General features: G+C 38.4%; 4 protein-coding genes across 6 annotated transcripts; all 4 read right to left on the bottom strand.

Moving 5' to 3' along the window:
* Positions 1 to 1207: 1207 nt before the first annotated feature.
* Positions 1208 to 4945, bottom strand: LOC129409657 (uncharacterized). The gene is made up of 6 exons (XM_055156055.1): positions 4908 to 4945; positions 4749 to 4822; positions 4333 to 4674; positions 3784 to 3900; positions 1730 to 1770; positions 1208 to 1634 (listed from the first exon to the last, which is right to left on the bottom strand). Exons 2-6 carry the CDS (start codon positions 4780 to 4782, stop codon positions 1530 to 1532), a joined length of 639 nt encoding a protein of 212 aa, XP_055012030.1. The 5' UTR covers positions 4783 to 4822; positions 4908 to 4945; the 3' UTR covers positions 1208 to 1529.
* Positions 4946 to 9086: 4141 nt separating this feature from the next.
* LOC110168516 (uncharacterized) lies at positions 9087 to 11910 on the bottom strand. Of its 3 annotated transcripts, XM_055156057.1 has the most exons (7): positions 11805 to 11910; positions 11598 to 11720; positions 11439 to 11515; positions 11023 to 11364; positions 10395 to 10508; positions 9352 to 9392; positions 9087 to 9257 (listed from the first exon to the last, which is right to left on the bottom strand). In XM_055156057.1, exons 3-7 carry the CDS (start codon positions 11470 to 11472, stop codon positions 9153 to 9155), a joined length of 636 nt encoding a protein of 211 aa, XP_055012032.1. In that variant the 5' UTR covers positions 11473 to 11515; positions 11598 to 11720; positions 11805 to 11910; the 3' UTR covers positions 9087 to 9152. The 3 variants fall into 3 exon arrangements, with proteins under 3 accessions (XP_055012032.1, XP_055012031.1, XP_055012033.1); XM_055156056.1 differs by having other exon boundaries at positions 11598 to 11910; XM_055156058.1 differs by having other exon boundaries at positions 11439 to 11512; positions 11598 to 11910.
* A 761-nt stretch (positions 11911 to 12671) lies between these two features.
* On the bottom strand, positions 12672 to 14707 carry LOC110168517 (uncharacterized). The gene is made up of 6 exons (XM_055156060.1): positions 14521 to 14707; positions 14362 to 14438; positions 13943 to 14284; positions 13323 to 13436; positions 12942 to 12982; positions 12672 to 12848 (listed from the first exon to the last, which is right to left on the bottom strand). The coding sequence occupies exons 2-6, from the start codon at positions 14393 to 14395 to the stop codon at positions 12777 to 12779; spliced, it is 603 nt and encodes a 200-aa protein (XP_055012035.1). The 5' UTR covers positions 14396 to 14438; positions 14521 to 14707; the 3' UTR covers positions 12672 to 12776.
* Positions 14708 to 18039: 3332 nt separating this feature from the next.
* LOC110168518 (uncharacterized) lies at positions 18040 to 27118 on the bottom strand. The gene is made up of 6 exons (XM_020933956.2): positions 27082 to 27118; positions 26655 to 27002; positions 20601 to 20633; positions 20405 to 20524; positions 20301 to 20329; positions 18040 to 20208 (listed from the first exon to the last, which is right to left on the bottom strand). Exons 1-6 carry the CDS (start codon positions 27116 to 27118, stop codon positions 20107 to 20109), a joined length of 669 nt encoding a protein of 222 aa, XP_020789615.2. The 3' UTR covers positions 18040 to 20106.
* Positions 27119 to 27556: the final 438 nt, after the last annotated feature.

The raw sequence follows: 27556 nt of genomic DNA, 5'->3' as shown, positions 1-27556 counted from the left end.
CGGCCAAAAACCTCGTCCTTCTCCTTCTCAATCTCCTCCTTAAAACAAGTAAGTTGTTCATGTTCTGGCTCCAGTACGAGAGGAACTTTAAAATCTCCAGGTGCTCGATGCTGCGTCCATGTTTGGACAACTTCTGTAAACACAGAGCACGCTCACTGTGGTTGACGTCGTCGTGTCTCCAGTGAACATGCGGGACACTTTCGGGCCGTTTAATGTTCACACTGGAGTCACATACAAGTCACATTTAATTGGAAATGTGAACGACCTCGCAAAAACATCGGATTTCACAAAAAAATTGGAATTGAGCATTAAGACCTGCAGTCTGAACGTAGCTGATGTTATAGTTTATCTGAAGAACTGTTCATATGTGACGTTAACAGTCTGTTGTTCTCTCTTCTATTGTTATTACTTGATTTTCAACAGGAAATGTCGGTTCCTGAGCTCTGATTTTTTAAAATAAAGTGCAACTTATAGTCCGGTGTGACTTACATGTATTTTTCTTCTTTATTATGGATTTTTTGGCTGGTGTGACTTATACTGAGTGTAAGTGTAAAATTCATGTGCATTATTTGTCATGTAGAATAGTGGTTTGTTTCATAGTGCTGTGGCGTGGTTAGTCTCTGTGATGAAGGCTCCTGAGTGTTGTTCCTCAAGCTGTTTACCTGTGAAAATGGTGTGTGCCCCCCACCCCCAGTGTCTCCCCGTGCTGAGGCAGGCTGGTGCAGGGGAACTGTGTAGGTCTAAAGCACAAATGTGTCAGAGACGATGACTGTGGTCCACCGCAGACACATGACCACTATATGACCTGTATTTGGAACAAAACCAGTGTTTTTTCTCTTGATAACATCATCAGACATGGGTAAACAAAATGTCATTTATGTATGGAAACTAAATTCACTTTGTCATAATGCAACTCCTCTTCCATGCAATTATTATTTGAAAATGACAATAAAAAAACAGTCTCTTTAGTTACATATGGAATATTTTAATGTTTTTAGAATACAGCTTGATCATGCAAAAGCCAAGTCCAGCTCCAATCATACAAGAGGATTTTATGACAGTCAACAGTGTAAACATAAAAATGGAACTTGAACACAAAAGAACTTTGCAATAAATGTGGAACTCCAGATTTGTTAGTTGTGTTTTTACAGGACAAAAATAAGACACATAATGCAGTATTTGAGACATATTACAACAGGAAGGCTGTTTTATTTGAGGCAAGTTTAAAATCAAGTGCACTGTGGTTAGACAGAATTATTTATGTGCTGTGGCTTTGTTTTTTCCACATGTCGCTGGTCACGCGACTCGCACCGAAACCTGCTCTGAACCACCAGCACTGTGCTTCAATTTATGCCTGATGATAACACACACACACACACACACACACACACACACACACACACACACACACACACACACACACACACACACACACACACACACACACACACACACACACACACACACACACAAAAAAACAATAAAAAACAGTATTATTGTTTAGACAGAAGTGGCTGTTCATGGTGAGTTTATCTCGTGGCTTCGTACAACACATTGGGTTGTAGCTCTTTGTTCAAAGTCCTCTTTGTTCGGAAATTGATTTTGGCATACGTCAGTTCAGTGGATTCAAAATTCTGCAATTTAATCATGACATCCAGATTATTTAAATGTATATGTATAAAAAAAAAACAATCAAGCAATGAATGTTTTATCAGGCACACATGTTTACCTTATTATCTTCTTGGTCTTCTTCTCTTTTGGGAATGTACCCTTAATGAAAATAATAAAAATAAAATTAAATTATATCATTATCATATATATATATATATATATATTATATATATATATATATATATATATATATATATATATATATATATATATATATATATATATATATATATATATATATGCAGCACGACTGCTGACAAGGACCAGGAAGCGAGAGCACATCACCCCAGTACTGAAGTCTCTGCACTGGCTTCCTGTGAGCTTCAGGATAGATTTTAAAGTTCTTTTATTAGTTTATAAAGCTCTTAATGGTCTTAGTCCTATTTATTTATCTGATCTGCTTTTATCATATGAGCCTCTCGGACTCTCAGGTCTTCAGGTAGTCTTCATTTAACTGTCCCAAGAGTCCAGACTAAAACTCACGGTGAGGCGTCATTCAGCTTTTATGGCCCCCGTTTGTGGAACAGTCTGCCTGAGGATCTGAGGTCCGCTGCGAGTGTTCATATTTTTAAAAGTAAGCTCAAAACCTATCTTTTTAATTTAGCTTTTAATTGAAACTTTTATCTGTCTTAACTTAAATTATTATTATTATTATTATATTATTATTATTATTATTATTATTATTATTATTATTATTATTATTATTATTATTATATTTATTTATTCTAAATTAAATTATCATTACTGTTTTACTTTGTCTCCATTTTTGATTTTTATAATAACCTTTAGGAGTTTTATGTTTTTGTTTTTATGTTTATGTTTAAATGGTTGTATATATGGATGAAACAAAGGGATGGGGTGGGAATGTACCCTTAATTTGAAAATAATAAAAATAAAATAATATCATATCATATATATATATATATATATATTAATATATATATATATATATATATATATAATATATATATATATATATATATATATATATATATATATATATATGAAGGAGAAAATCGAGCATCGAGCTCCTCATCAAATCTGAGTTTTATGATTTTTGTGAAAAAAAAAAAAAAAAAAAAAACACCATAATTTAAAGATTATTCAGAATTATTGACCCCAGGACCACACAGCGAACTCTAAAATGTTCCTTCATCAGTAATGGAATGAAAGAACAGTTTAGATTTCACTCTGTGACCTGGTTGATGTTGATGAACTGTCTGAAGGATAAAGTCAATTTGAAGTGACATAAACAGAACAAAATGCACTACATGAAGTGTAATTACTGACTTAATTTTGATGATAAATAATCAAGACCTGTCATCTTGTACTATTATTGTACAAAGCCCTTAAATGTGCAAACAAAAATATTCTAAATTCTGAAATGGAGGCAACAAGAAACAAAAATGAAGTGTTCATCTACAGACAAATTACACATTTCATCATAAATTATACTTTTTCAGAATTTTAAATACAATTTTGAGGTTTTATTTTTTATTTTATTTTTCCATCCTTCTTAAAGGGAAGAAAATTAACTCACACATGTACCTTGAAAAAGATAAATTGTTTTCTTCTTGTCAGAATGCCGTAACCATTCACATTCAGCTCTGTTCATCGGTGAAAATATATTATGTATATACTATAAAATATATTCTGTATATATTATAAAATATATTCTGTATATATTATAAAATATATTCTGTATATATTATCAAATATATTCTGTATATATTATAAAATATATTATGTATATATTATAAAATATATTATGTCTGCTTCACTTTGGCTGCAGTTGCCTCTATTCCAGACTCTGAACATTCTGATGACAGAGTTTTAAACGGTCTGTTGTGACCTGAATAATCACAGTTATCGATGACTTTAATATTCTTCACATCCCAGCAAGTACGTGAGCTGAGGAGGAGGAACCATCTCCCACAAGAAGAAACATTTTACTTCTATTTAGCTTATAACAAATATTTATTTACAGTGTAGCCCCTAATGACTAGACTCAATATAATAATAAATATCAATAAATATCAATATAATAATAAATATCAATATAATAATACATAAATAATACACACACACATTCATTTTTAAAAGATTACTTACCTTTTGATAGTTGATGAATTTTAAGAATAAGGCCACCAACAAGCAAGACGAGAAGAACAATTACACCAGACATGACTGGAATAATGACTGGGTTGAATAGTTTGGTGTTGTTTTCTACTGGAAAAGAAACAAATATGTCAAAGGGAGTTGAAAATCACAAGACGTTTAGAGGATGTAACACTTTTTATATTTGTCCTGAAGTGTGACACTTTATTATTATTATTATTATTATTATTATTTTTATTTATTTATTTATTTATTTATTTTTTAATTGTGCAAAAAGCAAAACATTTGGTAATTTTACTGTTAAGCTGTTCCCCCCATTCACCACATTTTGGAATTTGAACTGTCTGTTGTGTTTATTTAACGAAGGTCAGGTCGGAAACAACAGTCTCAACTTTAATAAATATGTAATGCTTATTTTACAAAATAATATGTCGATAACTGTGCCCTTAACTCCAGAACTCTTCCTGTGAATCAGATTTAGTTTGGTTCAAAAATGTAAATATATGTTATATATAAAAGAACATGTTCCAAAAGCAAACTTACCTTGAATTTTTAAAACCACCGCCGTAAAGATGACAGATTTATTGTTCATTTTTTCACCACAGAAGTACAATCCAGAGTCAGAATAATCCACTTTCTGGATTGTGAGACATGTGATTGAATTATTTAATGTCATTGTGTATTTCTCTTTGTGCGCACCGCTGTAGAATGTAACTTTACTTTTTGAATCTAACATTGAGCAGATCTGAGTTGTGTCGTCGTTCATGTGGAACCAAGATATGTGAACAGGAAAAAGTAAAGGAGGAACGGCACAACAGAGAGAAGCTTCTGCTCCTCGTTGGACCTCAGTGTTGGTCAAGTGAGAATATGTGTACGAGAGGAAGCCTGGACAAAAATACACACTCAAATTAAAATGGTTGAGTAAAAACATCAGTTTTGAACACAATTCCAACACTCACATGAGAGAACAAATAAAGTCCATGTGAAGTTCATTGTTGCACAAACACACACCGCTGCAAACTCAAGAGTTGAACTACTGAAAGACACAATGTGAATGGTATAAAACATTAGTGTGGATTATAGGCCCGTTATATTTGGTGAAGTAAGTCATACTTTACCTGCTGCTCAGCTCTATTGACTCACTGTGTCTGTGAGAACGTCCTTGTCACGAGTGTACGAGCACAGAGAGCTTTGGAAGTGCAACACATTAACCACAATCACTTTAACCAACTAGACTGAGAGTCACTGTGTTATCTGAGATCTGTGCTCTAGCACAGTGGAAGTGGCTTTCACCTCTAGATGATATACATGTGTTTATTGTTGGGGGTTGTCAAGGTGACAGGTCAGATGTCTGAGCTCTTCAGGAGTTGGCCTCACCACACACAATCACTTCAACATCTGAACAGATCAAAACACAACTCTCACATGTTCTGCATCAGATCAGTAAAGTAAAAGTGTGTGGATTTGACTAACCAGACTTTTCTGTAGCTGCATCCAATACTGAACCTGATGTTTTGGAGGTCACTTTAAAATCTCATTTTACTGCATTAAGATTTGATATTTTGCTCAGATAATGTCTGAGAAGCTTGTATATTTTCATCGTGGCACTGGCTGAGCTGAGGAGCAGCTTGAGGAGCAGGTTTCAGATGGAGGGGGCTGAATGTGGACTGATGTGGTTTGAAGAGTGTCTCAAGCTCAAATCAGTGCACAAGTGTATTTTGGGGCTGGAGAGATTTGCGTCTGTGCACTACTGCACATGCTCAGAGCACTGAAGCTTAGAAAACTCTCTCATTGCACTGTTGTTTCTTAGGCACAATTTAGAAATAATTTTCTAACTTTATATTTCTCTGTCTTGACACTGATCATTTATAATTGAAATATACATTTATTGTCAGCCTAATCAAAAAGTAAACTATTGATTTAGTAAAATAATGCTGACATTACATTATGAATATATATAACATCACATTATATTGTTAAAGAGGCCTAAAATGAACCTTTTTAAAGGCGCCGTGTCTCTGTAAAAACAGTGTAAATGCTTCCGACTGAAAGACTCATATGTTTCCACCGGTGGTCCTCAGTCAAAAGTTTGGACACCTCTGCTTTAGAGAGCTCCTAGTCTGCCGTTGCTTTTTGTTTCTCCTTTTTTCTATAGTTTTTTTACCCACTCAGCTGCAGATGATGTTAGAGATGTCTTAAGTGGCCTTGGGTGTTGATAATGTCTGTGGACTCTCCTCTCAATACGTTTGTACACGTCACTCTGCAGAATCAATACATTCAGTGTCCACTGCATGAAGATCTCTCTATGAACAAAGATCCTGTCACACAAACAGACACAGCTTTGGTGGTGCTGTTCCTTTTTGTTCATTTATTTAAATGTATTTTTTCCCAGATCAATTCAATCTAGTAACTCTCATCATGCCTCAAATACAAAGACTTGTTTGTTTGATACAAGATACAAGATGATCACAGACTGGACATGTAGCTCCATCTAGTGGACACATATGTTAGATACATTACACACAACGTCTATGACTTTGTTTTATCTAGACATGGTCAGTAAAGCACCTCACTCTCCCCTCAGGACCATCAAAACCTCTGGAGGAAGTGAAGAAGTTCAAATACTTAGGATCATGGGTTCAGTCCACAGATCAAGACAAATTAGAAAAGCTCCTCCCTGGAAAGCACTCAACAAAATGTCACTGGAAAATCTAGCACAAAAAGTCAAACTAGAGAACAGTGTTGAATATCAAATGGCAGGTTCATTTTCCAAACAGTGCTGCACATAAACTTTTATTAAATAATTAATCATTGCATTTATACAGCGCCTTTCAAGACGCCCAAAGCACTTTACACTTCATTATTCATTCACTCAACGGTGGTAAACTACTACTGTAGCCACAGCTGCCCTGGGGCAGACTGACGGAAGCGAGGCTGCCAATCTGTGCCATTGGCCCCTCCAACCACCAACACACACACACACACACGCGCACGCACACCACTTTCATACAATGTGGTTGAAGTGTTTTTCCTAAGGACACAACAACAGTTTGTGCCTCTGGTGCCCCCCTGTGGCACCTGGAATTCCCAGAGAATACTTTGACAAACATGCACTCTTACTCTGAGGTGCATTCTTACTCCAAACATCTCACCTGTAGCTTGGCCTGTTGGCATCACATACAAGCAGGTGGTGGACCAGAGGTTACATAATGAAGCTTTAATGTTAAAAATCTATTAACAATGATATATTATTACAATGACAGAGCCAAGTAACGTTCAAATAATATTGCATTTAAAAGGTGTAGAAGATTGTGCTGTTTATCCAGTTGTAACTTTTCTCCACTGTAAGTGTTAAGGAAAATAAGGCTACATTTAGACTGCAGGGCTTTAACGCTCAATTCCGATTTTTTTGTGAAATCCGATGTTTTTGTGAGGTTGTTCACATTTCCAATTAAATGTGACTTGTATGTGACTCCAGTGTGAACATTAAACGGCCCAAAAGTGTCCCGCATGTGCACTGGAGACACGACGACGTCAACCGCAGTGAGCGTGCTCTGTGTTTACAGAAGTTGTCCAAACATGGACGCAGCATTGAGCACCTGGAGATTTTAAAGTTCCTCTTGTTGTTTTAAGGAGGAGATTGAGAAGGAAAAGGATGAGGTTTTTTGGTCGTGGTGTTTTGTGGGACAGCGGCAGCGATGTCCATTGAAAGGAACATGTGGATGTGGAGACGTAGCCAAGAGTGGTGAGTGGTGATGTGCTTCACTTCAGTGACATGGAGTTCATTAACAATTTTCACCGACTTCAGCGCAGAATAGTGACGTTTGTGGCTTGTTGATAACGTGTAGGTCAGATGAATCCGCTTTGGCCGTTCAGACTGAAGTCACATGTCAAAAGATCAGATATGTATCAGTTTCAGGAGCACATATCCAAGTGTCCTGGGTCACATTTGAAAAAATCAGATCTGTGTCATTCAGACTGTCATTAAAAGATCAGATACAGGTCACATAGAGGCCAAAAAATCGGATTTGGGTCACTTCAGGCTGCAGTCTGAAAGCAGCCTTAGTGTTGTCCTAAAGAATAGTTATACAAAGGCAGAGACTCTGGAGTGTGAGGCAGGAGAAGTTTATTTACCATCAGTCCAGGACGCGGTGAACTTGAATACACTTCACGTTAGTATTGATTATTCGAGACTGACTCTGCTTCCACACAAGGAGGTTTAAATAGGACGTAAGAAGGACAGGCTGGCTGAGAAAAAATTAGAAGAGTGTAGCAGACCGATTCTGAAATGACCAAGAAAACTGATAATGTTTCAGAAGAACAAATTCTGTAATAATAGTTGGATGATGCCAGCGTTAACCTCAGAGAAATGTCAATAATGAACTGGGGGGTTGAGGCACAAAGTGGTTTAATGTACATTTCTGAGAGCGTGACAGGACCACCTCCTAGAATCTGAAAACAACTCACAAATAAACAACACAAAGACGGTTTGCAGAGAAACAGAGGCCAGTGTGGTGCAGTCTGTGTGAGAGAGAAAAACCCACAGCCTCTGTCCACACTGTGTTCACTACAGGCACAAGCTCTTTCACTTCAACACTTCATTTAAAAATACACTTCATGCTCAGACTTTGATGTTGTTAACTCAGCCTACACAAAATGGAGTTGTATATCAGATGTATTTGCTGCAGTAGAAGTGCATATGGCAGCCTATTTATACTATTCATTTCACTAAACACATCATAATGCAACTCCTCTTCCGTGCAATTATTATTTAAAAATGATAATAAAAAAAACAAAACAGTCTCTTTGGTTACATTTGGAATATTTTAATGTTTTTAGAATGCTGCTTGAACATGCAAAAGCCAAGTCCAGCTCCAATCAGACAGGAGGATTTTATGACAGTCAACAGTGTAAACATAAAAATGGAGCTTTGCAATAAATGTGGAACTCCAGATTTGTTAGTTGTGTTTTTATAGCACAAAAATAAGACACATAATGCAGTATTTCAGATGTATTACAACAGGAAGGCTATTTTATTTGAGGCAAGTTTAAAATCAAGTGCACTGTGGTTAGAGTTAGAATTATTTATGTGCTGTGGCTTTGTTTTTTCCACATGTTGCTGGTCACGTGACTCGCACCGAAACCTGCTCTGAACCACCAGCACTGTGCTTCAATTTATGCCTGATGATAACACACACACACACACACACACACAGACACACACAGACACACAGACACACACACACACACACACACGCACACGCACACGCACACACACACACACACACACACACACACACACACACACACACACATAAAAAACAGTATTATTGTTTAGACAGAAGTGGCTGTTCATGGTGAGTTTATCTCGTGGCTTCGTACAACACATTGGGTTGTAGCTCTTTGTCTGAAGTCCTGTTTGTTTGGAAGTAGATTTTGGCATACGTCAGTTCAGTGGAGTCCAAATTCTGCAATTTAATCATGACATCCAGATTATTTAAATGTATATGTATAAAAAAAAACAATCAAGCAATGAATGTTTTATCAGGCACACATGTTTACCTTATTATCTTCTTGTTCTTCTTCTCTTTTGGGAATGTACCCTTAATGAAAATAATAAAAATAAAATAAAATAATATCATTAAAATATCATGTGTGTATATATATATATATATATATATATATATATATATATATATATATATATATATATATATATATAGAGAGAGAGAGAGAGAGAGAGAGAGAGAGAGATAGTAATGGAATGAAAGAACAGTTTAGATTTCACTCTGTGACCTGGTTGATGTTGATGAACTGTCTGAAGGATAAAGTCAATTTGAAGTGACATAAACAGAACAAAATGCACTACATGAAGTGTAATTACTGACTTAATTTTGATTATAAATAATCAAGACCTGTCATCTTGTACTATTATTGTACAAAGCCCTTAAATGTGCAAACAAAAATATTCTAAATTCTGAAATGGAGGCAACAAGAAACAAAAATGAAGTGTTCATCTACAGACAAATTACACATTTCATCATAAATTCAACTTTTTGTGAAGCTTAAATACAATTTTGAGGTTTTATTTTTTATTTTATTTTCCCATCCTTCTTAAAGGGAAGAAAATTACACATGTACCTTGAAAAAGATAAATTGTTGTTTCTTCTTTTCAGAATGCCGTAAATATTCACATTTAACTCTGTTCATCGGTGAAAAGATATTATGTATATATTATAAAATCTATTATGTATATATTATCAAATATATTATGTCGACTTCACTTTGGCTGCAGTTGCCTCTATTCCAGACTCTGAACATTCTGATGACAGAGTTTTAAACGGTCTGTTGTGACCTGAATAATCACAGTTATCGATGACTTTAATATTCTTCACATCCCAGCAAGTACGTGAGCTGAGGAGGAGGAACCATCTCCCACAAGAAGAAACATTTTACTTCTATTTAGCTTATAACAAATATTTATTTACAGTATAGCCCCTAATGACTAGACTCAATATAATAATAAATATCAATATAATAATAAATATCAATGTAATAATAAATAAATAATACACACACACATTCATTTTTAAAAGATTACTTACCTTTTGATAGTTGATGAATTTTAAGAATAAGGCCACCAACAAGCAAGACGAGAAGAACAATTACACCAGACATGACTGGAATAATGACTGGGTTGAATAGTTTGGTGTTGTTTTCTAGTGGAAAAGAAACAAATATGTCAAAGGGAGTTGAAAATCACAAGACGTTTAGAGGATGTAACACTTTTTATATTTGTCCTGCCGTGTGACACTTATGTTTTTTTTAATTGTGCAAAAAGCAAAACATATTTTTGGTACTTTTACTGTTCCCCCCATTCACCACATTTTGGAATTTGAAGTGTCTGTTGTGTTTATTTAACAAAGGTCAGTGTTTAATCAGAAACAATAGTCTCAACTTTAATAAATATGTAATGCTTATTTTACAAAATAATATGTTGATAACTGTGCCCTTAACTCTAGAACTCTTCCTGTGAATCAGATTTAGTTTCCTCTGTTGAAGTGTGCCATACTTTGTGTAAAACTGTCCTTTATCAGTTGGTATGAAGTCAATTATTGTTTGACTTCATACCAAGTGGTTTAGACACAAGTATTTTGGTCCCCTAAAAACACTTTGTTCAAAAATGTAAATATATGTTATATATAGAAGAACATGTTCCAAAAGCAAACTTACCTTGAATTTTTAAAAATGTCGCCGTAAAGATGACAGATTTATTGGTCATTTTTTCACCACAGAAGTACAATCCAGAGTCAGAATAATCCACTTTCTTGATTGTGAGACATGTGGTTGAATTATTTAATGTCACTGTGTATTTCTCTTTGTGCGCACCGCTGTAGAATGTAACTTTACTTTTTGAATCTAACATTGAGCAGATCTGAGTTGTGTCGTCGTTCATGTGGAACCACGATATGTGAACAGGAAAAAGTAAAGGAGGAACGGAGCAACAGAGAGAAGCTTCTGCTCCTCGTTGGACCTCAGTGTTGGTCAAGTGAGAATATGTGTACGAGAGGAAGCCTGGACAAAAATACACACTCAAATTAAAATGGTTGAGTAAAAACATCAGTTTTGAACACAATTCCAACACTCACATGAGAGAACAAATAAAGTCCATGTGAAGTTCATTGTTGCACAAACACACACCGCTGCAAACTCAAGAGTTGAACTACTGAAAGACACAATGTGAATGGTATAAAACATTAGTGTGGATTATAGACCCGTTATATTTGATGAAGTAAGTCATACTTTACCTGCTGCTCAGCTCTATTGACTCACTGTGTCTGTGAGAACGTCCTTGTTACGAGTGTACGAGCACAGATGATGGATGGATTGGATGATGCCAGCGTTAACCTCAGAGAAATGTCAATAATGAACTGGGGGGTTGAGGCACAAAGTGGTTTAATGTACATTTCTGAGAGCGTGACAGGACCACCTCCTAGAATCTGAAAACAACTCACAAATAAACAACACAAAGACGGTTTGCAGAGAAACAGAGGCCAGTGTGGTGCAGTCTGTGTGAGAGAGAAAAACCACAGCCTCTGTCCACACTGTGTTCACTACAGGCACAAGCTCTTTCACTTCAACACTTCATTTAAAAATACACTTCATGCTCAGACTTTGATGTTGTTAACTCAGCCTACACAAAATGGAGTTGTATATCAGATGTATTTGCTGCAGTAGAAGTGCATATGGCAGCCTATTTATACTATTCATTTCACTAAACACATCATAATGCAACTCCTCTTCCGTGCAATTATTATTTGAAAAATGATAATAAAAAAAAACAAAACAGTCTCTTTGGTTACATTTGGAATATTTTAATGTTTTTAGAATGCTGCTTGAACATGCAAAAGCCAAGTCCAGCTCCAATCAGACAAGAGGATTTTATGACAGTCAACAGTGCAAACATAAAAATGGAGCTTTGCAATAAATGTGGAACTCCAGATTTGTTAGTTGTGTTTTTACAGCACAAAAATAAGACATATAATGCAGTATTTGAGATGTATTGCAACAGGAAGGCTGTTTTATTTGAGGCAAGTTTAAAATCAAGTGCACTGTGGTTAGAGTTAGAATTATTTATGTGCTGTGGCTTTGTTTTTTCCACATGTCGCTGGTCACGCGACTCGCACCGAAACCTGCTCTGAACCACCAGCACTGTGCTTCAATTTATGCCTGATGATAACACACACACACACACACACACACGCACACACACACACACACACAGACACGCACACAGACACACACACACACACACACAGACACACACACACACACACACAGACACACACACACACACACACACACAGAAACACACACACACAGACACACACACAGACACACAGACACACACACACACACACACAAACACAAACAACAATAAAAAAACAGTATTATTGTTTAGACAGAAGTGGCTTTTCATGGTGAGTTTATCTTATGGCTTCGTACAACACATTGGGTTGTAGCTCATTGGCATACGTCAGTTCAGTTGATTCAAAATTCTGCAATTTAATCATGACATCCAGATTATTTAAATGTATATGTATAAAAAAAACAATCAAGCAATGAATGTTTTATCAGGCACACATGTTTACCTTATTATCTTCTTGTTCTTCTTCTCTTTTGGGAATGTACCCTTAATGAAAATAAGTTATAAAATTAAATTATATCATAAAATTATCATATATATAGATGATAATTTAATGATATATATAGACAGAGTTTTAAACGGTCTGTTGTGACCTGAATAATCACAGTTATCTATGACATTAATATTCTTCACATCCCAGCAAGTACGTGAGCTGAGGAGGAGGAACCATCTCCCACAAGAAGAAACATTTTACTTCTATTTAGCTTATAACAAATATTTATTAACAGTATAGCCCCTAATGACTAGACTCAATATAATAATAAATATCAATATAATAATAAATAAATAATACACACACACATTCATTTTTAAAAGATTACTTTACCTTTTGATAGTTGATGAATTTTAAGAATAAGGCCACCAACAAGCAAGACGAGAAGAACAATTACACCAGACATGACTGGAATAATGACTGGGTTGAATAGTTTGGTGTTGTTTTCTAGTGGAAAAGAAACAAATATGTCAAAGGGAGTTGAAAATCACAAGACGTTTAGAGGATGTAACACTTTTTATATTTGTCCTGCCGTGTGACACTTATGTTTTTTTTTTTTATTGTGCAAAAAGCACAATACTTTTACTGTTCCCCCCATTCACCACATTTTGGAATTTGAAGTGTCTGTTGTGTTTATTTAATGAAGGTCAGTGTTTAATCAGAAACAATAGTCTCAACTTTAATAAATATATAATGCTTATTTTACAAAATAATATGTTGATAACTGTGCCCTTAACTCTAGAACTCTTCCTGTGAATCAGATTTAATTTTCTCTGTTGAAGTGTGCCATATTTTGTGTAAAACTGTCCTTTATCAGTTGGTATGAAGTCAATCATTGTTTGACTTCATACCAAGAGGTTTAGACACAAGTATTTTGGTCCCCTAAAAACACTTTGTTCAAAAATGTAAATATATGTTTTATATAGAAGAACATGTTCCAAAAGCAAACTTACCTTGAATTTTTAAAAACGTAGCCGTAAAGATGACAGATTTATTGTTCATATTTTCACCACAGAAGTACAATCCAGAGTCAGAATAATCCACTTTCTGGATTGTGAGACATGTGATTGAATTATTGAATGTCATTGTGTATTTCTCTTTGTGCGCACCGCTGTGGAATGTAACGTTACTTTCTGAATCTAACATTGAGCAGATCTGAGTTGTGTCGTCGTTCATGTGGAACCACGATGTGTGAACGGGAAAGTTTAAAAAAGGAACAGAGCAACAGAGAGAAGCTTCTGCTCCTCGTTGGACCTCAGTGTTGGTCAAGTGAGAATATGTGTACGAGAGGAAGCCTGGACAAAAATACACACTCAAATTAAAATGGTTGAGTAAAAACAGCATCAGTTTTGAACACAATTCCAACACTCACATGAGAGAACAAATAAAGTCCATGTGAAGTTCATTGTTGCACAAACACACACCGCTGCAAACTCAAGAGTTGAACTACTGAAAGACACAATGTGAATGGTATAAAACATTAGTGTGGATTATAGGCCCGTTATATTTGATGAAGTAAGTCATACTTTACCTGCTGCTCAGCTCTATTGACTCACTGTGTCTGTGAGAACGTCCTTGTCACGAGTGTACGAGCACAGATGATGGATGGATTGGATGATGCCAGCGTTAACCTCAGAGAAATGTCAATAATGAACTGGAGGGTTGAACTGGAGGGTCACAAATAAACAACACAAAGATGGTTTGCAGAGAGGCCAGAGTGTTGCAGTCTGTGTGTGAGAGAAAAACCACAACCTCTGACCACACTGTGTTCACTACAGGCACAAGCTCTTTCACTTCAACACCTTTTACAAAAATACACTTCATGCTCAGACTTTGATGTTGTTAACTCAGCCTACACAAAATGGAGTTGTATATCAGATGTATTTGCTGCAGTAGAAGTGCATAATATGTATATATAGTTACACTGTTCATTTCACTGAACACAGTTAACATTTTAATTGAGCTGCAACAATTCATTGACGTAATAGACAACGTTGACACAGAAAATATGTCAATGGCTGTAGAGCGCATTGATGCGTCGCCTTTAGAGCCGAGCTCTGAACACCTGCTCTGCATTCTGACTCAAAGCACAACAATGCACTGGCAAGACATGCTCAATAAACCATTGAAAGAGTACAGATGTGGCACACTGCAGACTGGTGCACCGAGGACTGTCCAGGCGCACTGCAGACTGTACAGATTATTCGATTTATTTATTGTCATATATTGTCATATGAAATACAATCAAACTTTGACAGAGCAGATCTGTAGCAGTAAAAATGAACAAACAGACACATCCTCACATCTATACCAATAAAAAACATTTAATAAATAAAATAAATAGATTATTGCACTGAGTCCCTTCAGGCCTTTTATCTGCACCTGTGGCCCTGGAGCACGTCCACTGCTCGTGGGTAGAAGCTGTTGTGCAGCCTGTTTGTGCGTGTGAGGGGAGTTTGAAGTCTTCCTGAGGGGAGAGTATGGACGAGGCAGTTCCTTGGGTGAACTGCAGACTGTACAGGCTGACCACAGCGTGAAACTCGCTGTCAGCTGTTCCTGAAACACCCATTGGTCTGACCGTGTGAGGGTGACCATAACTGTAGTTCTGCTTTACCACATGTATATTACAATTTTAAGCAGCATTTTATGTTCTTGCCTTGGACCCCGTAAGTAATAAATGTACTGTCACAGTACAGAATGAGTATATTTCTGTAAGACAAAATATACTTTTTATTAGTCTAACTAAAAAATATATATATATATTTAGGAAAAATTTTTAACATATTGTTCTATAGCCTAATAAACTGTTATAATATCATTAATTAATTAATCAAAAAAATAGCTGAAAGATTAATCTATTCATTGAAAAAAAAAAAAGTTAGAGTGTCTGTGTCTGTGTCTGTGCGTGTCTGTGTGTGTCTGTGTGTGTGTGTCTGTGTGTGTGTGTGTGTGTGTCTGTGTCTGTGTCTGTGCGTGTGTGTGTCTGTGTGTGTGTACTGGTCACATATTATGTCTCGACAGGAGCATGGTCTGGGGATTGCTCTCTTTTTTTCTCCTCCCTCTCCTCATGTTATACTGCTTTGTTTTCTTCTTCTTATGTCTCACAGTCAGAAGGTTCTGTATTTGACTCCTGGGCCTTTCTGTGTGGACTCTGCATGTTTTTCCTGCATTGACCCAAATATGATAGACTTGCAAAAAGGGAATTCTTGTGATTTTGTACATTCACAAACACTTCTGAGAATCTGTACTGTTCATGCAAAGACAGCAGGTAAAAAGTAGTCCTGACCAAAACTAACTCAAGATCTGGGGCCTCATTTATAAAAACTGCGCAGGAGTTGTCGTAAGTTAGTGCATACGCCTGTAGCTACGACAAGGCGTGCGCCACGCAAACTCCATATTTAGAAAACCCACCGCACGCACCAAACCTGCAATCTTTGCTTTATAAATCCCACCTGCAACTACAATTTGCGCACGTAAACCTACGTCATGTCACGCCCTCTCCACACCTCCACCTCACCATAAAAGGAGCATGTAAAGTGACTCGTGAATGAGATTTCCCTAAACATGAGCCGATATTCAGTGGGTTTGACCGAGACACGCGGGACAGAGGGAGGAGGACGCTCCACGCAGCACCACGTGACCACGACAAAGACTTTATTAAAGACTTTATTAAACCTTGTTTAATAAATAAATACAAAACTTAAAGTGACAACAATGACTAATCTGTTCATTTAATCATTTTTTATAATATTTAGGCAGCACATCTTTGCAGTAAAGCCCATGTGTTTTTTCGCTGTTTCAAGAGTTTTATCGCTATATTTTTAAGTCTGTGTATGAAGTGTGTGAGGACTGGCCCTGTATTTATGCATATACACGTAGATACGTGCACGCGCTGATCTGAATGGTCAAATTATGAGCGCGTGCGAGAGATTCAGATGCCCTCCCCTGGAGAGCGAAAGGAGCGCGGGAGGGACACGAGGACACAGACTTAGCATGAAACACATCAGATACAGATGTTATTCTGCCAACTAAAGTCCACACGAAACATCCAAACTGCTGAACCTGTGAGTGTGGGTCTGGGTCGGGACGGGCACGAGCATTATTCTGTTCTTCATATTGTCAGAGAGCAGCTCTCATGTACAAGAGTTCCCCATTACACAAAAATGTAGGGAAGATTTTGGTTGGGGTCAGGTTCGGGCAGTGGGCTTCGTGTTGTCCACAGACTCGGGTCACTCTGGCGCTCGGTGCATAAAGACTAAAGTAAAAGTGTTAAAGTTGCGTTCATTAAATCAAAGCCTGGCTCCTGCTGCGTCCAAGGGAAGAGTTTTTCTCTCAGGTCGGGTCATTATTTCGTCCTCTGTGTTGGTCACAGTCTGTGTTCTATAGAAGTCTGTGGTCGCAGTGTGGACTGTGGGACTCTGCGCTGCACCGAGTCCGGGAACGTGGCCGCGCTCGTGCACGAGTGTCAAATGGATGGAAGGATATTGTGGAGAATAATGAGTGGAATAAACAGCCCTTCTCCGTATTTTGGCGAACCAAACACTTAAATGCGCAAATCAGAAGGTAATTCTTCTGTATACGTGGATTTTCTGATCAAACACTTCCTCAAACTCTGTTCACTTCTGCTTCTCTCCACGAGTGTCGCTTTTTCCCCGTGTCTCCAGACTTTGCGTAGAACTTACAGCAGGTCCCGAGTTGGCGTAGAGTTAAGCAAAGAGCCACGCCTTAGTCGAGTTTTATAAATACCGCGGTTGGCGTAGGAAGCGCGCGCGCAAGGATTTTTGCGTAAGCAAGCTTTATAAATGAGGCCCCTGGAGATGTCCCTGTGCTCCCGATAAACTGGTCCAGACACACTGAAAGATGGGTCAAATGCAGAGGAGCAGCTTCCACATTTGGACAATAAAGTGTATCTTAACCAAACTTTATTACTATTTTAACAATTCTAAACACTTTTGGAAGGGTCTGTGTAGGAGGGTTGAAACCGTACTGAGGCACAAAGTGGTTTAACAGACCACAACCTAGAAAACGACTCACAAATAAACAACACAAAGACAGTTTGCAGAGAAACAGAGGCCAGTGTGGTGCAGTCTGTGTGAGAGGGAAAAACCATAACCTCTGTCCACACTGTGTTCACTACAGGCACAAGCTCTTTCACTTCAACACTTCATTTAAAAATAGACTTCAAGCTCAGACTTTGATGTTGTTAACTCAACCTACACAAATGGAGTTGTATATCAGATGTTTTTTTTCTTTTTTTACAGAATAAGAAGACAGAAGAGCCCTTGATTTTTTACTCTATATGTATTTTATTTGTGGTGATTTTAGTTTTGATGTGTTTTTTTATACTGGAGTGAAGGACTGGGTGAACTGAACTAATTGAACATTCCCTCCCACCCAGTGTTATTGGCTGTGGAAGGAAACGGAAGAGACGGGGCAAGAGAGGTGACGGAGTGGGAACGAAGACAGGTGGTGCAGTGGAACGGGTGAGGCTGGGGGGTCAGCCTCATCATCAGAAGAGCCTCTAGTCAGAAAATCCATGTTCGGGTAGTGTTACAAATTGTTACAAATGAAATTGTATTTCAAGTTTTAAATATTTTAAAAAGTAAATATTAAAAGTAATAAATATATTAAACCCTTAAAATACAGCAAAAATGTTTGAGGAAATAATGATTTGGGTGGAAATGTCTGTCTTAAATGGAACAGGGTTAAGAATTGTCTGATTTTCAGGCAACAACTTGCAAAATGTTCAGTAATTCGAGCTCTACAACCTTCATTTCAATTTTATTTTAAATCTTTTTCTTTTAATATAGCATTGGTGGGTTTGTAAACCAACACATTAAGTAATACTGGCCTTAGCTAATGCTGTGATGCATGATTATGCGTTTTCCTGTCAATATCTCTAAAAACGTTGATGTTGCAGCCATTTTTAATTGGTAAACACCCAAAAGTTTACTAATTCTTCCCTGATATCCAGGGATTATTCCCTGTTGCTTTCATCAAATATACATTCAATTGTTCAAGAGAAATGTTGCTGACAAACCAATAGAAGAGGTCATGATTTTCTGACTAGTGGGCCTTCTCACTACAGGGCCTTCTGACTAGTGGGCTTTCTGACTGGGGGCCTTCTTATGATAAGGGTATAACCGAGGCTGGACCATCTGGACAAGGCAGAGGGACGGATACAACACCTGAAAAGAGCTAAGTAAAGGGATGCATCTGGGGGACCTTGTGGGCGTGTGTGAAGCCGGACAGTAGATCAGATCAGAGCTAAGAGGCACTCTGTTTCCGCAGCGTCTCGACCTCGATACACAGGAGTTCAGAGGGAACCCTGTTGAGCATGGCGTCGGGAGCAGGAGGACCCGTGGTGGAGCAGAGGCGGAGGCCCGGATGCGGGGGACGTGGCGGCTCTATTCACCTGCATGATAGAGCTAAGTAAAGGGACGTCACTCAGTCGACCCTGGTGTGTGTGTGGCTGGTCAAAGACGGTCCTAGTCACAGTCTGACAGACTTTGTTTTACTCTCGTTTTTACAGTCAACGTGGCGGTGGCTGGACCAGAGGGACTATCACGCCAGATCCACATGGACCTTCAGGCAGTGACCACAGCACCCAGCCCATTTTAATTCCGATTTTAGCCAAACTGGATTTTTTCTTTTAATATTATTTTTCATTACATACCCATTTATACCCATTTTTACTCTCATTTTAAAGGTTGTGCTTCAGCGAATAAACTGTTAACTGACTGCATATCATCTTTCCCAAACAGTTTGGTAGAACTAAAGAATCTGACACATGCACAGCTAAACAGGAGCGGCTGAGTCTGGATTTAAGGTCCTCAGAGTGTGACATGGTTCATACAGCACTAAAACGTTAGAGATGTGCTTTGGTGTGAGATCATGGAGACACTTGTACACACAGGTTTGTTTTGGATGAGGGAACAGTATTACAATATGGTTTAAAGCTGAAAAAATGCACACAAAGTACACTGAGAGTGAGAAAGATGATTAAAAAAAAAAGTGTAAAATCTTTGTTGGGGTGACAAGTGAAGAGCAACATTCAGAAAATTGTCCATCGATGCCCACCCAGAGCCGACTGTGTGTACGATGGACATTGTAAAGTTTATTTGATGACGGTACAGACGACATGAGTGTCCTCTGGTTTCCTTGGCAACCTGCTTCTCACCGTTGTGGCCATAAAGACGCGTGCAGTCCCAGTACAGTTCTGTTTAAAATAAATGAAGACAGAATCATATTTTGCAGAAAACTTAATCATACTTATATTTACAAAAAAAAACAAAAAAACTGAAATCTTACCTCCCGTGAATCTGGTGTCTGGTCTTTTGCTAAAACAAAAACCAAAAAGATATTACTTATTTGTTGATAAGTTATGAATTGATAAGCAATATTTAGAACATTACCTCTCTGGAGATGGAAGATTTTGACGCTCAGACCAGTAATAATCAAAATGGAAAAGACAGTGATACTCCCCAGAATTATTAGGACAGTGTAAACGCTCGGGCAGTCCATTTTCTCGTCCACTAGACTCACAGAATATAGAGTATGTTAGTGAACCAGACATACATCACACAGTTTTATGGACCATTGGAGGCTTACCTGGAATAATTGTGACAAGATCACCTTCATCACCTTTAAAAGACAACAGGGTTCATAAGTTTCCGTGCATATTTCAGTCAGGGTAGTTGATTTTTAAACAGTGAAAAGACGAAGCATCTAGTTTATTCTAAGTAACATGTTCCAAGCTCTCACAGAGGTCAGCTCCATGTCCCCACAGCCTTATAACCTGGTTCTATAAGAGGTTCTATCCTTCAATAAACAAAACCAAAATAAAAAAGAAGTACTGTATTTTTCGAACTATAAGTGGCACTTTTTTCATGGTTTGGGTGTTTCTTGCGATTTATGCTCTGGTGTGACATATATATTAAAATGTTCACAGTGACAGCCACGAGAGGCTCTAGTCTTGTGTTCCTCCTGTACCACTGTCACTTCACTCTACTGCACATGTCTCCTGCATGTTCCTTCTGCAAGTTGTGAAATCTGCAGCTGAAAACGGTAATCGAGCAGCAGAAAGAAAGTTTGGAGTGAGTGAGAAAGTTGTGACACCGGGAGGATGCACCGTGAAACTTTCCTGAAGTCACTGGATGGATGGACAAACCCTGAACTTCAGTGACACTGAAACCATCCTGTCAGAAACACCTGAATAATTCTATACTGATACTAGGGGTGTGCAAAAATATCGGAATATCGATATATCGTATATTTTAATGTGATGATACAGTATCGATAGAGTGGGCTACTGTATCGATATATCACCAAGAGTATTTTTACGTGTGTTTTACTAAATTATTTTGTTACAGAGCTACAGTTTTGTGGCTTGTGGAGTGAAAGGAAACTCATTTATGCAACACATTTGACATTTTCACTGTTTTGATGATTAAAATGTTTGTGTTTCACATGAACTTTGCACAAGAAGTGGTTTAACAAAGACTTTAGTATCACAGCCATGATTTAGACTTTATTTCTTATCGAATCGATTTGAAATATATCATATCAAAGTGCGCTGTATCGAGATATGTATCGTATCATGGCCTGTGTATCGAGGTATGTATCGTATCGGCAACTTCTTAATGATACCCAGCCCTAACTGATACTGAGTCTGACGACAGCGACACAGAAGAGTTTGCGTCGCTCTGTTTACCTCCGGAGGTCGAGGCCAAGTTGTTCAGAAGAGACACCGAGGATGAAGAATTGAATAGATTCAGTGATTTGGAGTGAGATGGAGAGTTTGTTAAACTTGTTCTATTCTGTTGTTTATGTTATAGTTTATCTGAAGAACTGTTCATGTGACATTAACAGTCTGTTGTTCTCTCTTCTATTGTTTTATCTAGAACTTGACTTTCAACAGGTCTCAGATTTTATAAAATAAACTGCAATTTATAGTCCCGTGCGACTTATATATGTTTTTTTTTTTTTTTTTTTTATTGAGGATTTTTTTGGCTGGGTGTGACTTATACTCCAGAGCAGGGATGGGCAAACTACGGCCCGGGGGCCAAATGCGGCCCTTTAAACCTTTTAATCCGGCCCACCAAACTTGAATAAATAATAATAATAAACCTAGTTAATGTTTTATTTTTCCTGCATTTCCGGCGTTTCCCAGTAGACGGCGCACTATATATACATTGAGGTGCGGCGGCTTCTGTTGGCCGCAATGCTTTATGGGAAAGTCATTTTCAGACGGTGTATTCGGACCATGAATGAGGTAGAAGTGTTCAAGACATAAGACTGCACTAATTCTGCAGTAACTGTGTCTAAGTGTAAATCTGTAAAAGTAAGATCTATTCTTTTCGTGCTACGGTGACGTTAAATATTTTTTCATGTGTCACTTGAGCGTCTGCTACACTCGTGTCTACACTTCATACTCAACTCTGTGCTGTGTGCAATATATGTGCTCCCTGCGCACACTCTGCCAATGAGCGCGCCACTGCCCCCTAATGTAGTGGAAGTGCAATTGCACTTTATTCTAAAGGCCCGTTCAGACCAAAGCGTCAAAGCGTCCACTTTCTATGTAAGTTATGTGGACACTGAGCGTCCTGCTTTTTGCGGCGCGTTTCGGCGTCAGCGCGGCGCGAATCTGGCGTCAGCGCAGCGCGTCTCAGCGTGGCGTCAGTGGCCAAGACGCGCGTCCAAGGCGTCAGCGTCAAGAAGTTGAAAATGCTGAACAGACGCGCCGCGTCAACCAATCAGACGAGTATCCAGAGACGCAGCGACGTATTATCCAGAACCAGAACGAGAACCACAAACACTGAGCGAATAAATATATACGCCACAATCACGCCGCGAGGACTACACCAGGACTGGGCAGGACTGGACTAGACAGACTAAACAAGGACTAGACCGCTGATGATTAGACAGACTAGCCGGGACAGACTGCGGAAGACCTAGATCTGATCCAGTGTCATTAGTGGAGTATAAATATAAACACGCCCCAGTCGTCGACCCGATCTCCTCCTTTGATGTTTTATGTCATAAAAACACTCTCTCAGTCTGGTCTGACATTGTTTCGGAAAAGAGCGGGACCGGGCTCTTGTTTCCAGCAACGGACGCGCGTCAGTATTTTTGTCCCGTTCGTCACGGCGTCAAAGATGCGCGTCGGGGGCGTCCAAACTCAAAATGCAAAGGCTCCAAATAGAGGCGTCAAGGCGTTTTTTGACGCTTGGTGTGAACGCCTTAAGACAGTAAAAAAGTAAAAAAGCTGCTCCCCGAGGTCAAACGCGCCCCCTTGACGGAGCCTCGCGCCCCCCCCAGGGGGGCCCGCCCCACTATTTGAGAAGCACTGGTCTAGAGTAAATCTCAGTGCAAGGACTCCTTTGTGTGACGGTGTCTTACGTAAAGTATTATACCTTTTGATATATGGTGTAGTTAGAAAAATAGGAATCACTGTGTTACATGTGTATGGAAAGACCGTACGAGCCAGCGCGAAATCCACAGGTTGCAAAATGGCTGCCCGTTCAAATTGATGTGCAGAGCTCAATGGCGCATGATCCCAGATTAGCCTAGCAATGCTAGGTACTTCCGGTGGCTGTTGCCTACGAGCATGCGCAGTAGTGCTCTTTCTCCCACGGGCACACGCGACTACACGCACGGAGCGCGGGCTCGTGTATCACGTGATCGTTTTGACCAATCAGAGCGAGAAGAGCTAGAGCGGAGCAGGAGCTAACGAATATAAAGTGTTTTTTTAAGACAACTGAAGGATTTTGAGCGAGAAAAAGTTTATGATCTAAAAATAGGTAAAAATCACCAACAGATCCGATATTTTTGAAAGCTGTAGATGACCTGTCAGATGAACACGAGCAGTTTGTGATTACATTGCCTCTATGAGAAAAATCTTGTCTCAGCCCATGAGATTTTTTCTGCTGAAGTTCCAGTGAGTGACACTACGTCAACTGGAGGCAGCTACAAGCAACAATACTGTATCCAGTTATTTAGTGCCCGGTGACCTTATGCAGCCATTCAAATTGACCCACAGAACTTGACCAAATTATAATAAATAAACCTTACTGCTGTTTTATCTTTCTTGCATTTCCGGCGTCTCCCGGTAGATGGCGCACTATATATACATTGAGGTGTGGCGACTTCTGTTGGCCGCAATGCTTTATGGGAAAGTATTTACAGGAGTCATTTTGGGCGGTGTATTCGGACCATGAATGAGGTAGAAGTGTTCAAGACATAAGGCTGCACTGTTTCCGCTTTAAATCTATGCAAAACAACATCATATATTTCATACTCACTGTATTAGAAAGTCCTAAAGGTTTGGTTAGACTGAATTAGCATGGGATCTGTGTCGTCTACACCCTCGGTCAAAGTGCTTGGGACACATGTTTGCTTTTGTTGTGCAGTGGGGCAGACCTCATTTCACTTTTCATGTTTAAAGTTGCAGCGCGTAGTGCAGAATACGTCCTACATGAGAGTAAATACGAGTGCAATGGAGCCGGGCTCTGAACACGTCATGTCCCGTCTTCTGTTCGGCCCTCCAGTCAAATTTTAGAACCCTATGTGGCCCCCGAGCCAAAAAGTTTGCCCACCCCTGCTCCAGAGCAACTGAAACATATGGTAAGTGTAAAATTCATGTGCAGTATTTGTCATGTAAAATAGTGGTTTGTATCATAGTGTATCATAGTGCCTGGTCTCTGATTTTATCAGATAAATTTCCCCCCAAAAGTGCAACTTATATATATAGATATATGTTTTTTTTTTCTTCATCATTACACATTTTTTGGCTGATGTGACTTATACTGGGATATTTCTGACAAGATGTTCATCACCTTTAAAAGACAACAGTGTTCATAATTTTTCATACATATTTCAGTCAGAGTAGCTGATTTTCAAACAGTGAAAAAACAAAGTATCTAGTTTATTCTAAGTAACATGTTCCAAGTTCTCACAGAGGTCAGCTCCATGCGCCCACAGCCCTATGGTTCTATAAGAGGTTCTGTGCTTCAATAAACAAAACCAAAATAAAAAAAGAAATACACTACTGGTCAAAAGTTTTAGAACACCCCCATTTAAAAATAATAAAATAAAAGAAAAAAAGAAAAGTCCAAGCTCTGCCAAAACTACCTCAGGGAAAAAGAACAAGATGGTAAAGCTTGAAAACCTGGAGTGTCCAGCAGCAGCACAGTGTCCAGACTTAAACCCCATGGAGCTGGTTTGGGATGAACTGGACAGAAGAGTGAAGCAACCTACAAGTGCCACTGTTGCACTCTTAAATAATCCAGGCGAGTAGTTCCGTTTTGCAATGTTTATTTTATCCAAGCGGTTCAATACATTTGAGGCACGCAGGGCTACAACACCGGAGCGCAGGCCACACTCACAACACTGGATGGGCGTGTCTGACCTCCTTTTACTGCTGGACCCCCAACTATCGGCACCACCCATTTCATGTCTGCTCTCGATGCTACAGTTTATTTTAATTACATTCAAATTTAATAAATTAGCAGTGCATATACTATAATTAATAAATACTATATAATTTAACATTTCATCCAAATATATATATGGGCTACACCACACATTTATGCAAACTTCTGCGACAGACTTGAGAAGAACTTTCTGAACAATATTTGATTTCTATTGTAAAAAGAACAAGCCACGAGTGTGTTCAGCTGTTCTATCTGACAAAGGTGGACACACACATCAGTCAAAAGTTCAGAATAGGTAACAGTAAAACAAGTGTAAAATGTGTGGGGTTCTAAAACTTTTGATGTAATGTAATGTATAGGTTAAAAAAAAAAAAAAAGTGACATACTCTGGCCTTAACTTAGAGTCTTACTGTATCCCTAACATCTCTGTTTCTGCTGTATGTGCTGTACATACTGAAACTGTGAAAAACTTGCATGTGTCCTGTATCTTCAGGGTGAGGCACTGGCAACGCAGGTTCAGTTGTGATTATAGTACGTATAGTTTAGGCTACATTCAGTTCCTTTAAGTTACTGTTACTAATTGCAACTAATACATGCATCAAGAATCTCGGACATTGCACAGTTCATACTGGGAAGGATTTCATGTTTGATTTCCAAGTGGGATGCGTCTATTGACAAAGCCGATCTTTTCTAGTCTTTTGAAACATATCGCTTCGCATACAAAATGTTCGCCATAAACACGGGATGATTTAGGCAGTCAAAGGTTTCCTTTTTTGTCCTTCCTGTGGATCAAAATAGTGGATCCTGCCCATCGCCTTCACCTTTCACTATTTTTTAATTCCGCTGGGAAGGGAAACAGTTTGAACAGAGGTTTGAGTCACACACATCTGATTCCCTTTAGCATTTATAGAGTTCGCGAACAAATTTCTCGAGCCTTTTTCCGCCGTTAGGATCCAACAACCACACAATTACGATGTCCGAATCCCAAAACTAAAATATGACAATATCAGAACCAGAAACAAAAGTGATATGGTTCAAAAGACTAGAAAAGATCAACTTTGTCAATAGACGCATCCCACTGGGAAAACAAACGTGGCGGTTTGATGCTCATTCTTTTCGGAAAATCCTTCCCAGTATGTACTGCGCAATGACCGGAAGTCCGAGATTCTTGACGCGTCTATTGCAGAGATAGTTTTGCATTGTTGTGCTGCCAGAGCAACTGTGTACTTACCGTCAACACTTAAGTACGTCGACTCTCCAATGACTACATTTGACCTTATGAAGAATCCACAGAAATACAATCCAGAATCTGAGGTTTGTACTTGATAGATTGTCAAAAACACATGTGTTTTGCTGATGCTCATTTGAAACCTGCTGTGTTTAAATCCAGAACAATATGAAGGTTCATCATCAGATCCAATCATTGAAGAAATACAGCGAGCTTTAGTTTCATTCTCCACTCGGAACCAGTCCACTTGAGTTGTCTCTTTGGAGATATTTGAACACGACAAAGTGATGTTTCCTCCTGAACGGACCTCAGATATTATATTAACCCCAAAAATTGATCCAGCACAGATGCCTACAATGATAAAAACATTCACTACAAACTGTTTATAAGCACTTGTAAAATTGTTAGAGAAAAAGTCTCGGCTACTTACTGAGGATAGAGAGCACAGTGCATGTGGAGGTCTTCATCGTGGGTTCACTAGACTACTCAGACACCAGCGGCTCAGAGGTTTATTATGTGGAGAACAAAGGGGCGGAGCCTTATGATTTTTTATGCATTTCCTTTTGAGACTGCACAAGTGTTTTAAAAAGGTAAAAGACCGTGTATTATGCTACAACTTTTTTTTTCAGCCAAGGTTGAGAAGCAAGATTACCCCCACACTACATTTGAGTTACTATGGCAGCCCTAATACCATGAGTGAAGGGGACGAGGAGAGGATGAGGAGAGAAGGAAGTGGAGGGTTATCATAGCAGCTGATACAGAGGCCACTGTTGCTGGAACAAACAGGCTTTTACTCTTTTTGTATTCAATATTATTTTATATAAAATAACTTAAAACTTAAAAATTTATAACTAATAATCATGTAAAAACATGCATTGTTGGTTGCTTTGTAAGAGTTATAATAT

Source organism: Boleophthalmus pectinirostris, unplaced genomic scaffold (assembly GCF_026225935.1).
Source record: "Boleophthalmus pectinirostris isolate CB_2022bp ecotype Guang Dong unplaced genomic scaffold, ASM2622593v1 HiC_scaffold_20, whole genome shotgun sequence".
In the NCBI taxonomy this organism is placed as follows: Eukaryota; Metazoa; Chordata; class Actinopteri; order Gobiiformes; family Gobiidae; genus Boleophthalmus; species Boleophthalmus pectinirostris.
The sequence above is the reverse complement of the archived record's forward strand: the minus strand, read 5'-3'. Positions and strand labels throughout refer to the sequence as shown.

Coding starts and splice junctions, on each gene's coding strand:
- LOC129409657 (XM_055156055.1), bottom strand. CDS start 4,782: ATGAACTTCACATGGACTTTATTTGTTCTCTCAT. Junction 4,675..4,748: donor GACTTTATTTGTTCTCTCAT/GTGAGTGTTGGA, acceptor ATTTTTGTCCAG/GCTTCCTCTCGTACACATAT. Junction 1,635..1,729: donor AAGACCAAGAAGATAATAAG/GTAAACATGTGT, acceptor ATTAAATTGCAG/AATTTTGAATCCACTGAACT.
- LOC110168516 (XM_055156056.1), bottom strand. CDS start 11,472: ATGAACTTCACATGGACTTTATTTGTTCTCTCAT. Junction 10,509..11,022: donor GACATTTTTAAAAATTCAAG/GTAAGTTTGCTT, acceptor CTTTTCCACTAG/AAAACAACACCAAACTATTC. Junction 9,393..10,394: donor AATTCATCAACTATCAAAAG/GTAAGTAATCTT, acceptor ATTTTCATTAAG/GGTACATTCCCAAAAGAGAA.
- LOC110168517 (XM_055156060.1), bottom strand. CDS start 14,395: ATGAACTTCACATGGACTTTATTTGTTCTCTCAT. Junction 14,285..14,361: donor GACTTTATTTGTTCTCTCAT/GTGAGTGTTGGA, acceptor ATTTTTGTCCAG/GCTTCCTCTCGTACACATAT. Junction 12,849..12,941: donor AAGAACAAGAAGATAATAAG/GTAAACATGTGT, acceptor ATTAAATTGCAG/AATTTTGAATCAACTGAACT.
- LOC110168518 (XM_020933956.2), bottom strand. CDS start 27,118: ATGAAGACCTCCACATGCACTGTGCTCTCTATCCTCA. Junction 27,003..27,081: donor CACTGTGCTCTCTATCCTCA/GTAAGTAGCCGA, acceptor TTATCATTGTAG/GCATCTGTGCTGGATCAATT. Junction 20,209..20,300: donor AGACACCAGATTCACGGGAG/GTAAGATTTCAG, acceptor TATTTTAAACAG/AACTGTACTGGGACTGCACG.